We start from the raw sequence: 17289 nt of genomic DNA, 5'->3' as shown, positions 1-17289 counted from the left end.
CTAGGAAGGTAGTTGCCATAAAAGTTTAAATTATTAATGTGCCTTTGTTTGTTACTTCTCTTTACAGCCAGCTGTTACAAACAGTGATATCATGTTTGTTAAAGTTCACTGTCCGTGGGAGACGTTGTGCAAATACGCAGAAAGAATGAACATCAGGATGCCTTTCAGGTATTGTGGAAACTGTTTTAAGAAATCTATAATTTAGTGCTTAATATTAAAAGTTCATTATTTACTTAAGGCTAAAATGCAGTCTTTACAGCTCTGTAGCCAGCCACACTCATATTTGATTTAGTGATATGATTAGGAAGAGAAGAGAGGAGGAACAAATAGCGCTGCTCTTGCCACATTTTTGCACAGTACTCTGGGGTGCTTGTTTTCAAACTTACCCTCTAAGTCAAATTGAGCATATGTCTTTAGAAAACACTGTTGGTAGTTCACACATTGTTTTGGATGTCCTTGGCAGATATTCTCCCTCTGAGCTCAAGTAATTCTCCATGATTTTAGGGTTTTTCTGAAGCCTTCCCCAAAGGCAAGCAGAATGACACAAAAATGTCTCCAGTATAACACGTATTATCACAATTTGAGTAAAATGAGGTCCAGTAGCTTTCCTTAGGCAGAATAATGAACTGAACTGAGTTCCTTGTCTGTGTGCTAAACAAGTTCTGTCATATGTTTTTGCAATAAGTATTTGTTATTGGTTTGTAGGACCGGGTTAAAATCTCCTGCAATAATACAGAAACTTTTAAAGGAGAAAACGTGCCTTTTCAAATTGAATAATAATGTTCTTAGAGAGACAGAAGAGCACATAGTGTGCTGTAAACCTCCTAAGGAGTTAAAGTGGTAACTAGATTCCAAAATTGTGTGACTCATGGAAAATACCCTAACGGCACTCCTTTCTCACTCAAACTGCCAACTGCTCAGTGTTTCATGCTGTGGCAGTGTGGCTCTCTTGCATTGGTCCTAAGCCAGAAACAGTCATTGTGAAGCATCCTTTGCTCAAAACCTGCTTCATATACCCACTTCTGTAATGAGTTTCCACATCATCCCATTAAGCCTTCAAAGGCTTTTCCATAACAGAAATGTTTTCTGTAACAGTCATCTTCCATATGGTTAAGAATATCATTATAGTGCTGTTTGAGCTTCTCTAATTTGAGTAATACTTGTCAATATTTTAAATATAGAAGTCTTTACGTTTGTGTGTACGCACACATAAATAATCTAAATTCCAATTAAAAAAATAATTCCTTCTTACTTTCCATACATGAAATCACAAAATTACGTTGAGTTTTAGCAATGGTTTGATTTCTTCATAGTTTTAGTTACTTCACAGATCAGTAGTACTCTTCAGGAAAAAAAAAGGCTGACTTTTGCAATGCTACTTTATTTGCAAGGCATTCTAGGCTATATTTGTTTGTTAAATTATTAACTGACATGTAAATATATTCTCTTTATTATTTCCCTGAAGTGTCTGCTCCATGTTTCTTTTTCCTGAGCTTTAGCTTCTTTTTATCCCATTCAGTTCAGTACACCAAAAGCTGAACTTTTTATTTTCGCCATGTTGGGAGTTTTGCTGTAGTATATGAAATAAATTTATTTGGTAAGAAACTTTTCCACCTCTACCTCTGTAATAGAACTGTGAGAAAAAGTAATTTGGTCAAGTCTGCTTTTCTCTTTAAAAAGATTTTAATAGGAATTTAAATGAAATTGCAATCTAAAACAGGCCAGCAGCCTGTCTGAAGTGTCCCCTGCAGGAGATGAGCAGTGTTCCACGATGCCTTCTCTCTTTACTTCTGTAAAGTTTGTGGTTTAGAGGCTTAGAGTTTGTGGTGTAGAGACTTGCTGAGGAGGCAGAGTTCATGTCATTCATGTCTTCATCCTTATATTTGCTCCTGATGGCTTTTCATGGATGCAGAAATAACAATCTAGACTCCCGCAACAACATGACGTAAACACGCGTTTTGTAATTTCGTCACGTGTTCTGTCAGAACCACTGTTTTTTAAGTCTTGAGCTTGCTTGTTTAAAGCAAACCTTTCCTAACTGGATGGCCTATATTGTTTTTCTGAGGTGGGCAGAGGAACCTCAAATCATACAATTCTCTCACACAATTACAGTGAACTAGAGTAGCTTCCTCCCAAAAGGTTTCAGGTCACCCTTAGATGGATTTAAGTAGGCCTGAGAGGAGAAGGGAGTTGGACTTGATGATCTGTGTGAGTCCCTTCCTACTTGAGATATCCTGTGAGTGTAAAAACCAGATTATTTTTCTTAGCCTTTATTTGTTTTATCAGTGGTTTCTGACTGTCCAGTTTTAGTGTACAGTTGAAAAGAAAGGTAACCTTCCCTGCAGTACTTTAATGCTGTACACCCTTGTTCTCTTGCACAGTCATGCAAAACTTTGGCTTTTGGTTATGGTCACTAAAATACACCATGTATCGGTATCATACATCAATAACACATGAAGAATTAAATTCATACTTTTTAGGTTCATTTTGCTCAATCCAGGAATCTAAACACAATCAACAGAATTATTATTACATGGGTTATTTCTCTCTGTTGCTGGAAAGTAAAAATGCTTTTATTCTGGCTCAAGGGACTACCCAGCATCCCAGAACTCTTTTAGCATGGCATTATACAAAAATGTGTTGGCAGATTTATAGGATCCATCAGATATATATAATATAGATAGATTATATCTCAGTGTTATATCTCAGTGTTTCAATTGCAAAAGGAAATTTTTCTAACATTTCAAAAGACAGTGGTAATCACTGTTCTATTGTATGTAAGGCTGACTTTTGCAATGCTGCTTTATTTCGAAGTATATGTATATGGTTTCAAACAGGATTTTTGTAAGCTCCAAGGTGAGGTAATGACTGAATTATAACTTTTTAAAAAAATTCTGGATATTTTTGTTAAGTATATGGTCTGTCAGTAGAAATGAAACTATTATGTATTTCCAGAACTCAGGCGAAAGTTTAATTTTATTTATGTCTACAAATAAATCATGAAACATTATTATTATGTGTAATGAATATATTATTTGTATCTGTAACTTAGCTGGACTCCATCTGTGCGAAACAGCTAAGGGAATTAAGGGAGGGTTTTGTTAAAAAATGTCTGAAAATCCTTTAATCATTGCTTCATTTGCAATTCTGCCTAGTGGTACTGTCAGGCTGCCAGCAGCTTGCAGATTGGTGGATAAACAATTTTGCAGTGGCCACATATTTTCCATCACTCTTTTTAATGTATTAATTTCAGTGTTTCTTCAAGGTAAGTAATGTACTTTATTCAATCTCAAATACTGCCCGGACGGGCAGTTGGCAGATCTTGTTAAATCCTGAGGAATCTGCAAGATCGAGGCCTTTGTGTGGTTGAAATGTGACATGAAACGATAGGAGGAGACCAGAAAAAAGCCTGAAAACCTGAAACTAGGTGTGCAAAATATTATACTGCAGCAAATACATCTCTATTTGGTTTCAGAATAACTGTTCTCAGAAGGCTTGACTGGGAATTCCTGGTCCTGTTTCTCTAAGTGTCTATGGGCAGTGAAGGGTGGAGGGAAAAGAACTGTTGAGTTATTTATTAGCTATCGTTATTGTTATTAGCTACAAATCTAAAATGTAATTTTGACTCAGGAATGAATGTAAAACTTAAAAAAAGTGAAACTACCTCATTTTAATGATTTAATTACAGTTGCACTTTTAAAGTGATTTCACCTTTCTGTCTATGAAAATGCATGTTTTAGAATGTCCAACATTCTTCTTTAATGTATATGCCCTTTTCAACTGTATCCTACTTGATTAATCTCAGCTGATTTTTGCTGTTCTTTCAGGAAAAAATGTTATTACACTGACTGGAGGAGCAAAACCATGGGCAGGTTGGTGGGTGATGTGTAGCTTCTAATTTTGTCAGATAGTCACCCTGGTAAAGAAAATCCATTCGCAGTTGTAAATTTATCCATGAAACTTGGCAAATTGGATTATTTTCCTGAAAACTCAAAATATATCAGCTTAAAGTGTTAAAATATTCATCTGTAACGAGGTGCAGTACTTTGAAGCTTTGCCAGCTATCATTTAAAAATCGAAAAATGTTAATGCCAGGGGGAAAAAAGCGGGCCTTATCCTGGCCTTTAAGATTTAATACTGGAGCTATCTCTGCCATTGTCTCTGCTGAATCCAAGGCATTCCTTTTTAGCATGAGGCATACTTTGGAGTGTGTGTCTCAGATTCTGGCAATCAGCTGTTTCCTTAGACATGCAAACATATTTTCTCTCCCGTGTGTCCCGATGATCAGGAACAGATCAATGCCACACACCAAAGGCTGCTTTGAACTTTTATTTGATGGCTGACAGAATAACTTGGAAAACTCACCTGTAGCTCTGCTGTTGGTGGTGCTTCTGTCAGCCAGGAGAAGGGTACAAGAGGCTGCAGGGATGGGTGAAAGGAGCTTGGGGGTGCTGAGGAGTGAGGACAGGGGATACTGTGAGCTGCAAGCACTCCCCATTGCTGTAGTCAGACATAATGATGTCTTGTAAATCATAATCACCAATGGAAAAGGTACATGAAAATATTTTACATGAGGGAAATCTCCTGAGAGAGTTCCCTGTCGTGGGTTTTCTGGAGATGGGTCTTGAGATGACATAACATCGGATTTAGGTTCTCTGTCGTTGCTTTAGATGATGAAGAGCTCTCATTATTTCTCCGGAACAATTTAAGTACTCCCGTGATAGCAGTTTGCAAGATGATCTGCTAACAAAAGCAGACAAAGCACTGTTGAATGGTAGAGGGAGAAAACTCGAACAAAAAGCAGATAAAATATTTTGAAATAAAGCAATCCACAACATAAATTTACAACTGCGTTTTTTTCCTCTTCCCGGTCATTTGCATGCTTGCTCCATTTCAGCGTGCATTGTGAAAAATGTGAGTGATGTGCTTTTAATGCAAGGGCAAAATCAACAAGCTTTACTTCAAAATTGGCTCATTTCATCTGTAATCCATCTGGTGAGTCCTGCATATTAAATAAATTTATTTTCCTTATTTTAGAAGGATGTTTTCCCTATTCAGGTATCTGAAACGTGCAAAACTGAAGTTGCACAGTACTTGTGAATCAAGTGATAAGCAATTTTCATGCCAGATTGAGTTTTCATTTGAGGCAAATGCTTTTACCTATGATGTCCTTTGTGAGAATTTGGAGATGAATATTTTTCTGAATATTTTTTCTGACACTTTGTGTAATTCAGTGCACAAAGGAATAATTTGAAAACAAAAAAAAAAAGCTACATCTGAGAATGAAAGCTAACTCTAAAATTACTGACATACACATTTCATCATTTTAACTTCTACAGCTGTCATTGTTTCCTTGCATCTTACAGCTTTTCAAACTCAAACTGCTTGTCGGTAATTTATTAAATATCTTGTTAATATTTCTAAGTTATTAAATAGAGTTTATAAGAGCTACAGTGAATTACTTTACTAAAATCCTTGTATATCAGAGATAAAATTTGAAGGCTACAGAGTTTTTCTAATTTAGGAATATGAAGTAACACTAGCATATTAGACCCTGCTGTGACCTGTACACTTCTCTGGCTTTATTGACATGGTTATATGACAGATGTTCTTTAAAAAGTCTGCAGAAGATTTTTAGGTGCACAAATGAAAGGACAGAAGATAAATGTAGTGCTTACTGGTACACTTTCTTTTATGTGGTATCTATGTGGTATCTCTCTTTATTTATATACCTTTAGAAAAGTCCTTAACATTGTACTTAATCCTATGAAATGTGATTTCTGTTCGTAGGATCACACTATAGAAATAGTTCTCTCGTATTTATTAGGAGCAGTATTTGAAAAGCCTTCAAAAAATCTTCTCAAAGGAAAGGAATATGCCAGTAAATAGTGTGGGTATCAAAAATTGTCTGAACTCTCAGATTTAAGACTAAATAATCTAATAAATCAGTCTTGAATCTGCTGTACTGGACATGCTGATTTCATGGTGGTAAAGAATGACATCAAGGAAAAGAAAATGAAAAGATAGTTGTCTGATAGTGCAGATTCCCTCTGCCCACTGAAATGTTGAAATCACTTAATACTTCTGAGGACAGAGAACCGAAAATTACTGTTTAGCAGCTGACCTGCAGCAAGTTTGCTTTGCAGAAGGACTTGTGAAATCTTACGGATTTCAGTCTGCACACTGAAGTGAAATTGCTGATGTTATTCCATGGAACAAATGTGTAGTATCTTTTTTTTTTCCTTTTTTTTGATGATCATTGTGTCCATGTGTTGAATCTGTCAACCATTACATGCTTCCCGTTACAAAACCTGGAAAAGCACCGTGCCCATGTAACTTGGTGGCACATGGGTGACATTTCTGGCCAGTCTTGAGAAGCACAAACACTGAGCAAACTACGGGGTGGTGATTTCTGTCAAAACTACCTAACAAGACCGGTGGAGTTGCTTAATTCTGGTATCTCATTCCATGAGTTTGATCAAATAATGCTAAACTCACCTATACAGTGTTCCTTTCTATTGCAGTTGTGTGGAATAAATGTAACCCGCCAGGATTTTTGGATGGACTAATTCTGTAAAAAAAAAAAGATTAACCAACCAAATGAATCAGAACGGTACCGCCGAGGTTGGAATTTGGGCAAAACTGACATTGCAAGCACCTTCCTAAAATATTTAAATTTTATAGCTAAGAATGAAATGCACAGGTGTGTCAGAATACCTTGGTCCGAGGTGCACAGCGTTCCAGGAGCACCAGCTGGAGTGGTGGCAGTAAGAGCACACCCGAAGCAGCAGCTCATGGCTTGTGCTTTTGCTGGGACACTTCTGGTCTCACTGCCTGAACTACTGACTTCCCCAGAGCAGCTCTGTCTGCTTTTACTCTCACTAAATAGATGACATTGAATAGATTAAATCAGGAATCTGTCTAAACTGCTACTTCGGACCTAGAAAGAGCCACTCTGTGAGTAGAAATGCTAATACTTAGTCCTATGATTTAGGTAAAAATTTGTCTTTAAATGAAGGCACCAGGAAAATTCAGTTCTTCTTCTACAGTAAAATAACATAAGTCAGGAGAAGTGTCTTGTTGGATTATTTTTACACATGGGGGTGATGTTCTTTTCAGTTGTTATGCTATGTGAAGTCACTAAATTTTGAAATGATCAACCATAAGTGATGTAATGAAAAGGCAGTAACACCTTAGATAAAAAACCTTTTTATCTCAGAAGAGAAACTGCAAATGTAGTGGAGACATAAGTATTAATTTGTTCCAATGCTGTCTTTCATGTTGAAAAGGGCAGACATGAATTTTAAACGAGTTAATTTCTTTATTTTTCATCTACTATTTTTTTTTTAGATTTTTGTATGAAAGAAATGATCAAGACTTTTCACATAACCAATTTTAAAATAATTTCATGATAAAAGAGTCTGAAATCAGATGCACTGTTTTTCTCTTTTTCCTGATGCATCTGCATATTTTTCTCATTAAAGAAAAGTCTGGATTTTGACTAAAAAAATCAGCATGTGTATGACAAAAAAAAAGATGAAGAAAATAAAGGGAAACTGTAGTTATGGACACTGTGTACTGAGAGAACGTGCACTGGAACTAATAAAGATAATCAACTCATGCACTAAGGTGTTATTAAGGAGACTGTTATGGGATGCACCTGCCTGGGAACTGTATTCTGTGTTTCAACTTCATGAACATATTATTTTCTTTGGCTCATAATGGTTAGAGTCAAACACAAGGGGTGGCTCTCAAGGTACAGTTACATACAGAGTGTGAATCAATACCTTGCAATATATAGTGAGAAGAAAATGTTGAGAATTTTAAATGTAACTGTAAAATCCTGCTCCCACATTTGGCTGAGATTTCTGTCTGACACTGTGTCAAATAGGGGCAGAACATTTTTGCTGATGTTGATAATAAGAGGTACATCTTCACCTGGGTCACTTGCCTGAGAGCAATTTACTGTATCATCACTTATTACTCTTTATTATGAACATTATGAAATAATGTTCATGAACGTTATGAAATATTATGAACATCATGAAATATAACTTTTTATTATGGACATTATGAAATGGGTAGCTATGCTTCTGCTTAGCACAGCCAAGGAAGTATTCACCTCGGAGGAAAAAATTGTTACTAAGTGTTACACTTTTTGTGGATATGAGATATATGTGCTTTATCTATCATGCATACATGTTCACTGAGTAGGGCCCAGATCCTACTGAGAAAAATACTGTTTAGGGAATGTTTTTCTAAAATTTAGACTTTTTCAGAATCTCTGATATGCTTATAGTGTCACAATATAGCACTTGTTTAGTATGAGATCTACTCCTTAAATATCCATGTTGCATTGCAGTTGAGTGTGAAAAAAAGTTAGGTCAGCAAGGAATGCAAAACTGAAGTGATAAGTAACTTGGAGCGTTTGCTTGAAAATTTAGTGCTCTTCACTATATTTACCCTGAATAAACAATGTCCTGAGACACTATTTAGGCTAGTTGCCAGTAGAAAAAAAAACCCCAAAACACTTATGTTGCCAGTATATAATCTAATTGAGGATACAACACTGATGTTCTGTTTGTCTTTTGTAGTGTTAATTTTTAGGAATCTGGAGGAAGCCGTATCTGGGTTTGTTTTTTTTTTTTCCTAAATACTGCATAACCATTTCAGTGTAACATGATTTGATAATTAGGTGTGCTGTTTCATAAGGCAATGTCAGTTCTTAGATTTTTAGGAAAATTTTGCAGGGAAAAGCTTTCTGCAGTCAGCAAACCATAATCTGATCCTTAGCACTCTCATATTTACTTTTACATTTATGAATTTTACTGTGAGTCTTGCCAGGCAAGAGAGTGGGGAGGAGTTCCACTTGAGAAAGTAATTAGATATGTTCTTGAGTAAAGCATAAGCATCCACTGTTCTGCCAGGTGAACTACTTTGGAAAATTATTTTTTCCAATTTTTTCAGTACTGCAGTCACATCTCAAACCACATCCCACTAATTTTAGGACGAGTTGTGCTCAAGTAAAGTGTGCAAGACGGATTGCAAATAAATATTTTTCATTTTGCTTTTTAACTCCTTAGCTCCTTCTCTTTTAGTTGCCTAATGTGGAAATTTCCTGATTTCATTTCATTTCTGGTACGATGTCACTAAATATACGGTGCTGGAGATGGAAATGCCGAGGAGGTGAGAGTGTGTAAATCTGATTTCTCGCTGTCTCAGTTTGCAGAGGAATATGAGGGAGCTGAAAAGTTGGTTGCCCAGAAACCCAATGAAGCTTGATAAGGAGGCCCTGCCTGATCTGGAGGAGACAGATTGCTACACAGCACCCTTCAGCCGTGCACGCATCCACCAGTAAGTGCTGGAGCTGGAAAGGCAGCGCCAGAGACCTCAAGGGTTTTCTCTTTTCTCATTTCTGCCAGAGAGGTAGCTGCTAACAGATGGGCACTGGCAAATGCCCAAGTATTGTATTTGGGAGTTTTATGTGTTTTCTCTTAGAGCCAAAAATCTGCTCTGTCTTACCTGTTATTGGATAGTCACTGTTATTGGATAGGCAGAAATTTGGCTGAAAAATTATCGCTGCCTCTTTGGTTTAGAAGTTTTTCGGTTTTTCTTTCCATTGCATTACAAGATGCAAATACTTGCTCAAGTTGGCTTTGCTTAATTACATATTTAACTCAGGCAAAACCTGATACAGCTGTTGATATTGGGAACACCTGGAGGCAAGCTAAAACCAGGGATGATTTTTTTTTAAGCTAAAACCAGGGATGATTTTTTTTTTTTAAGCTAAAACCAGGGATGATTTTTTTTTTTAAGCTAAAACCAGGGATGATTTTTTTTTAAGCTAAAACCAGGGATGATTTTTTTTTTTTAAGCTAAAACCAGGGATGATTTTTTTTTTTAAGCTAAAACCAGGGATGATTTTTTTTTTTAAGCTAAAACCAGGGATGATTTTTTTTTTTAAGCTAAAACCAGGGATGAGCTAAAACCAGGGATGATTTTTTTTTTTTAAGCTAAAACCAGGGATGATTTTTTTTTTTTCTGTCTTATCAGATCTGCATTTTAAAAGGTCTCTTGCCTCTGAAAGTACAAATAGATGTACACCAAATATCAACTATATGTGGTCAAATCAACACGTTGACAGTGATGTAGTTAAACTGTGCCATAAATCTTTTCAGTACCCAAAAAATTAGAATTTAAAATTCTGACTGTTCCTTAGTTTTTTTTCTGACTGTCCTTATTTTGTGACAGTTGTTTTAGGAGAGAAAATTTAATTTAAAGTAGAAATATGAATTAGGCTAAACAAGATTTCTTCAGTAAAGAAGTTATATTCTAGTGGACTGACTTTACCCCTGAAAGACAGAGTAATTGCATGATAGTCTCTCTTTTTTTTTTTTTTTCAGTAATTGCCTATATTCAGTGGGTCAAGCCCCTGGTTTTAGTGTTTTTTTTCTCAACCAGCTTAGCTGATGTAATCAACTGTTAATAGTATCACTTTTGGCACAGCTGAGCAGGCGAAAGCTCCTGCATGTCGGATTTCTGGCATCCAGAATGGAGCCATCTGTGCAAGGATGCTTTATTTGGCTCCATCCTAGGATACTCTAAGGGCAAATGGTTCTGGAGATGCTACTCAAATTTCCAGTGCATGGATTTTTTATTTTTTATTTTTTTTTTAATTAGTAGTTTTGGTGGTTCCATGCCATAGACATCTGTCACCTCGTAAGTAATTTGAATTTAAGGCCACCACTGCTACTGAAGATCTTTAATTAACTATATCCAGAACAGAAATTACCTAGACAGTAGGATATTTTAGAATTTACTTTTAGTTGTTCTGTTTTCCCGAAAATTATCTGTGATGAGGATAACTTTACTGGACCTGCTCTAGGGACGTAAGATCTTATGTCTTATTCAGTAACCAAGGAAAGTAAAGATCCAAATCACTGTAAGAAGGAAACACTTGAGCAGCTATGTTTCAACACATGTGCATTGTTTTGAATATTAAAAAACATTAATTATTTTAATAGTTTCACAATAAACAACAAAGATAGCTTCTTCAGCAATTCCACAAGAAGTAGAATCGTGCATCACGTGCTACAGAGAACTAAGTATGAAGATGGAAAATCCAAAATGGGTGAGAATGCTGTATTATTTTTCCTAACTTGAAGCTATAAAATTTTATATCTTTACTCGCCTGAAAAAATACCATTTGAGTAAAATAATTTAATTTTTTCTTTCCTTGAAATCTTTTTGTTCACTCAGGATCAGAGTTGCAGCAGTGTCCCATCATTATCTTCCTGAATAACTCAGTGAAAATTGGCAATATTTTTCACCTAATTACTCATTCCTTAAAATATAGTGGAGAGGTTATTATAATTTTACTGATCAAGAGCCACAATAAAGGTAACATATACCTCAGAAAACTGACAGGGTTTTCAAGGACTGATCCTAATATTTCTGTTGCTATCCAGCAGTTCCAGTCCAGCAGAATCGATGTGAGCTACACTTGACTTATTTGAGGTCTGTGTGCAAATCAGAGGCAGTTGATCTGAAGACTAAATTAGGTTTACATCAACACTCCTAATATAGTATTAGTTTTTGGAAGATCTGCCTATTAATTTTCATTTGAAATGACCAAGGGAGGGATGTATGCATGATTTCCTGTTTTTTCTGCAGGAATTAAATTAAGAATTAAATATGTAATGGCATAATAAAACCTTACACTTATGAAAATTAAACAAATTACAGAAGGTTGTTCCCTGAGTTTCTGAATAAAAGCAGTAGTAAGAAAAACATAGATAACAAGGATTCAAATCTAACACCTTTGCAGTTGATGATGGCAAATTTCATTATGAGATTAATTTAGCATAATTTGTATATTTGAACAGTCAAATCTGAATTTCATCACATGTACTTATTTCTTGGGGAAACTTTTGGGCTACAGGTCTGCTCTTACAGGCAACTGAGTCTTTTTATTGTAACTATCAATGGTTATTTATTTTTTTATTTTTTATAATGTGCTGTGATAGTATAAGAAATCTGGATTTAGAAAGACTCTAGCAACTGAACCAACATGCAGCAGTCAGTGTGGTGCAGAACGCTGCTCTGATACGAAGTTCAGCTGGCTTAAATTTAAAAATGCCAGGTTAGCTTTTAACCCTGCTGGGGTTTCACTGCCTCGAGGGTGTTGTGTGTCCATACCACCCTCTGAGTGTGTCAGATCACCTGGTTACCCATCAAACCTGTGTCGTGTGCTCTGCTGGGTACAGCAGGAATGTAACTCTCTTCTCACACTCCATCTGACACAAGCACCCAACGCTGAGAGAAAAGTTGCAGGCTTTGGCCCCTCAGCAAGTTGCTGTAGTTTGACAGAGCCAGAAATCTGAAAGGATCAACAAGACCTGCTCGAATAATTGGTGGGATTATTGATTATTGTCATCTTTAGCAGCATCCTGATCATCTAATATTAATTTGTGTTCTCAATATGACTTGAAAGTTCACACTACTTGAAAAATGTGTATGAAATATTGATGTCAGAACTAATGCTTTTTCTTTTTTTAAGGTATTAATAGGTTACTAAATAACGGAACATATGAAGCAGCATTTCCACCACATGAGGTAACCTGGTTAATTTGATTTTTATTTCTACATTTAGATTAAAGCTTGCCCTAATGGTTTGGGATCCTACTTTAATTTTGTCCTGCAAATTTTTAATTTTGCTGTGTAGTCTGTTGATACTTTTTTCATTTGTAGCTCTTACTTTAATATTGACTTTTAAATTTTTTCTTACATTGTGCATTATAATAACATCCTGGAGCAGTTTCTTGCTGAACTGGGATATTATAATTTCTATCTGATTTTTATGAACTGGACAATGCCTGTGGAGTTCTTAGTGAGAGTATCAGTTGTTCCAAATTTTTCCAGCCACTTATATTAAATTGTTTTTGTTTACCACCTACAAAATGTTTTGTTTTTCTAATAGCTTGGGCATTTGATCACAGTTAGGGAGACCACTTAATTATTTCCCATTTAGTCTTTCCCAAACAGTTCTGGATAATTTCTACTTGACAATATCTTTTTCAGTAGGTTAAAGTCTACTGAAGACTGTAAACCTGTGAAGTAAAAAAAAAAAACCAACTCGTGTTTGACTTACGAGGGTTTTCAGACAATCTTTTGGTATTGAAAAGAAAGCCACACATCTTCAGTCATTTGAAATGCTCTCAGGGGTGTGGTAATTGCAGCTCTGAACTCTGTGGTTGTTTGGGCTCAATATCGTGACTTGGTCTCATGTTTTGAAGGACTGGGTGTTGCAAATGGCTGAGAGTAATTTTTTTAATATGCTATTAATAATTAAATACTGGGAATATAGAGGAGGAGTATTTTAGATAAATAATTTAACATCATTGTTAACGCTTCAGCTGTGTGCTACTGACTTCAGGGAGAAGCTGGCTCTACTACCAGAAAAGCCTGGGAAGCTTTCTCTGGCATCAAAGCTATGCTGTCATATCCATTTTATATGTTCCTCTTTTTTAGCATAAGCTACTGTTTCCACATTTCAGTTAAGGTTAATGAAGTCATATTTTTAAGCTACTTTTATCTTAATTGCTGCCTGACTTGATGCTAGGGACTAGTGGTTAAACGTTCTTTTTTTTTATTTTTATTTTTAAATTTTCTTTCTTTGCTGCAAATAAGAGTGAAAATTCAATCCCAGTGGGAATGCTGAGACTTGAACTCTATTATGGATAAACAGGGCAGAAAGAAGCAGGGAAAAAAATATTTTAAAACATGCAGCACTGAGTAATGCTGTATATGCATTGCAGTCATTCAGCTGACTGTGAGAATAAGTTAATGCTCTGTTCCTAGGTGCTCCTAGATGTTGCAAAGGTCACACTCAGAGCTGACATCTTTGGTATGCTGTTTTACTGACTGTAAGGAGAAAGGAGTGAACTTGGACTCTTTGCTATGTTTACCTTTGTTTTTAACTAATTCTTAAGCCAGAGGATGAGCAGGTTGCAACGAGTAAATGGCGTTCTTTGAATCGTGGGGAATGCTCAAGATTTCAAATAAATGATAAAATTCTAAATGGCTAAATTAGATGGATCTACCAGGGTCAAGAATCTGTCTGATCACTAACTCTAAACTACTGCTCTGGGGAGCTTCCTCACAACAAATGACTTGGCTCACTTCCAGTTAATTGATCGAATATTTTCTTTACCATAGCCAAGTGGTGGGGGTTTTTTGGGGGGAAAAAGTTCAACTAAGGGAAATATCCTGCTTCAACACTGGAGCAAAATTACAAATACAAGAGATTCTGCTCAGCATTGTTCTAGCAAATCTGTGTGTTACCTTTTGACTGCCAAGCATGAGGCTATTATTTTAGTCTGTCACGTGGTCTGTAAATGTCAGACATGGCCTGGGAAGGACTCCTTTTGGTTCAGACTGACTCTGTGTTCTGCTTTTAATGCCTCAAGAGTCCTGTGTAGCTTCAAAATGTTGCCAGTCCTGTTGTTTGCATCATCTTAGAAAATGTGTACCGCACAAAGACTAAATTTTTTATATACTTTCAAACAGTAGTGAGTTAAAGTCATAGAAAATGTCTAGGAGAAGAGAACTGAGCTGACGTACCAGAAGTGTCTAAAATTTTGTAGAAGAGACAAAAAAAGACACCACAAACATCTCTTGAAAATTTTTCAAAAATTGAAATAGGTGAAAGCATACAAATAGGCATATAATAGTGAAATAGAAGCAATGTACTTGAAGTCATATAAAGAGTTGAGTACTTCTTTATAGTCTTGTATTAATATGTTTCTGTCATTAATTATTAGAGAAACTGGCCATTTCAGAAGCATATGTAACCCTGTCTCTTCTGTCAGGCTTATATTAGCTCCAGGTGACATGTCTCAGAAGTGTCCAGAATAAGAGATTTATGCATTAAGGAATATTTCTATTAAAATTATATTCAAAAATACCTAAGAAACTTATATATTTTTTCCATAGCGCCTAGTAATGTACTTATATTTCTTTGTGGTTTTTTCAGGGAAGCCACAAAAGCAGACATCCCATCAAAACACACGGGGCCCAGAATCACAGACACCTCTTGTATGAACGTTGGGCACGGTGGGGAATGTGGTACAAATACCAACCTCTTGATTTAATCAGGTATTAGTACTTTGAAGAGTTTCTGTGTTACAAACAGCCTGGCAACAGTGTGCTAACTATACTCCTAAATTCCTGGTGCTTTCCTGTAACATTTCGATCTTATCAGATGAGGCTGGGATTCTCTAAATTGCTTCTTCTGGGTGGTCTTTTGTGTAGGGCTGTTTGTTTCAAATGAGTCTGCATAGAAGACACGGAGTTCCAACTGCTCCAGCGTTTGCAGTGTGAAGCTTAAAATACAAACCTGGGGTGTGGTCTGCTGATCAGAGACACTTGCCTGTCATGAGAGCACCTCTGAGAGCAGACTCTTATCCACGTGTACAGTCCATGTTACCAGATGCAGTGAACTTAAAATACGACTCAGTTGTAACCTTTCCATATGGGCTTAAATAAACTCCTGTTTATATGTCTTTGAATTAATGTAATAGGTTACCAAATGTAAAGCAGAGAAATATGTATAATTGAAGTGTTATAATGGTGATACTTGAGTTTCATGCTTTCCTCCTCTGACATTGAATACTAATAACTCATTTTCTCTGCTGTCAGTTTTTATTCCTGATCTGACAGTTCTAACAAGTCATCCATGGAGCTAAGCATGTGCCATGGGACAATTCTGTGCTGTATCATCCTTGATTGACTTTCTGATCACTGCTACTTCATCTGTTCTAGCAACTGAGACTCAAGTTTTGAAGAATTAAGGCTCAGTCTTCAGCTTGTGTTTTCAGACCATTGTCCTCACTAATAATATTTTGAAATATGTCATATTACATGATTATCTATCATAAATGCCTTTTATAAGGTCACACCAACTTACTTTATTCCTTTCCAGAACTTCTTGTGTCTGTGTACATCTCTCTCTCTCTCTTTCTTTCTTTCTTTCTCTCTCTCTCTCTCTCTCTCTCTCTCCCCCTCTCTTCTCTCACTCTTAATTAAAAGTTGATACTAGTACCTCTACTTAGCAATTGCAAGGACATGCAAATTACTGAGGCACTTCAGTTATATCCTTGTATGTCCTCATAAGTCTGCAATTGATGTCACTAGAATGTTATTATAGCCTGATAAAAGAAGGCCACCTTTTGGTAATCTGACAATTTTGCCATGAACTTGTGGTGGTAGTTCCTTGTTAGAATTATTCTGCTACTGTGATAATAGATAGAAGTCACGATAAGTTTTCACTTTAAACAATGTATATGTTTCCTTTTCATGTAGGCGATATTTTGGTGAAAAAATTGGCCTGTATTTTGCCTGGCTGGGATGGTATACTGGAATGCTTATTCCTGCTGCTCTGGTTGGGCTCTTTGTTTTCCTCTATGGATTATTTACAATGGATTCCAGCCAAGTAAGGTAAAATCCTATTTAATAACATGTATTAGCCTGTTGAAAATTAAGAACAGTGTGGCACAAGCGAGATTGTTATACTTTTAAATGTTTTCCAGATATGGTAATCACGTAAAAATAACCAAATAGAATATTATGCACTTGAGTCAAGTGTATATACACTTTGCATATCTGTTTTGCATCAAGCTGGATGCATACCATTGACAGCAGCTGTTCTTACTACTGCATCCACAGTGAATCCTTCTGTCTGTAAGGAAAAACAGACCAACTTGTCTTTAAGGACCAGTTCTGCTGTTATAGATACTGCAATAGTTGTTGATCTAATTGAAGGGTGAAAACCAAGACATATTCCCTGTTTACCTCCATCTTACCTATAACTTCAGGCTGTAGTACAGTTGCTAAACTTCAAGTTCCTTTTGCCTATGCCTTTTTTTTGTCTCCCTGCATTAAGAGTGGCAAACTTGGAATCTTAACAAAATTCTTATCTTTGTCAATGTAACTTGAAGCCAGGAGACTCAGCTTGAGGAAGGTTACAACCACATGAAATGGGCCAAGTTTTCAAGTTTCCCACTGTTGTGATTTTGCTCTGAGAAGGGTTTACATCAATTTAGAAGCTGTGATGAGCGTGCTTAAGTTAAGGGCTGACTGTACTTTTAGGGACTGTTTCAGAGGATGCACCCTCATTACAAAGTTTTCCATTAGATGTTATCAGACACATCACTGTCAGTCCTCTTACAACTGCAACTGCTCCTCCAAGCAGTTTGGGAGCTTAGGCTGTAAGTATACTTGGAGTCAGAT

At 36.3% G+C, this 17289-nt stretch overlaps 1 protein-coding gene across 4 annotated transcripts in view; it reads left to right on the top strand.

Moving 5' to 3' along the window:
- The window catches only part of ANO3 (anoctamin 3), a 166066-nt gene that overhangs the window by 110885 nt on the left and 37892 nt on the right, over nt 1–17289 (top strand). For all 4 annotated transcript variants that reach the window (XM_039390481.1, XM_027735688.2, XM_027735685.2 and 1 more), the window contains exons 6-12: nt 68–168; nt 3828–3872; nt 9223–9354; nt 11025–11131; nt 12560–12615; nt 15035–15156; nt 16363–16497. In XM_039390481.1, coding sequence (XP_039246415.1) covers nt 68–168; nt 3828–3872; nt 9223–9354; nt 11025–11131; nt 12560–12615; nt 15035–15156; nt 16363–16497 — 698 coding nt within the window. The remainder of the gene's footprint in view (nt 1–67; nt 169–3827; nt 3873–9222; nt 9355–11024; nt 11132–12559; nt 12616–15034; nt 15157–16362; nt 16498–17289) is intronic.

The sequence above is a fragment of the Pipra filicauda genome, unplaced genomic scaffold (assembly GCF_003945595.2).
Source record: "Pipra filicauda isolate LSUMZ 115617 unplaced genomic scaffold, ASM394559v2 scaffold82_size2718185_pilon, whole genome shotgun sequence".
NCBI classification, from domain to species: Eukaryota; Metazoa; Chordata; class Aves; order Passeriformes; family Pipridae; genus Pipra; species Pipra filicauda.
This window is presented reverse-complemented; position numbering and strand designations above follow the sequence as displayed.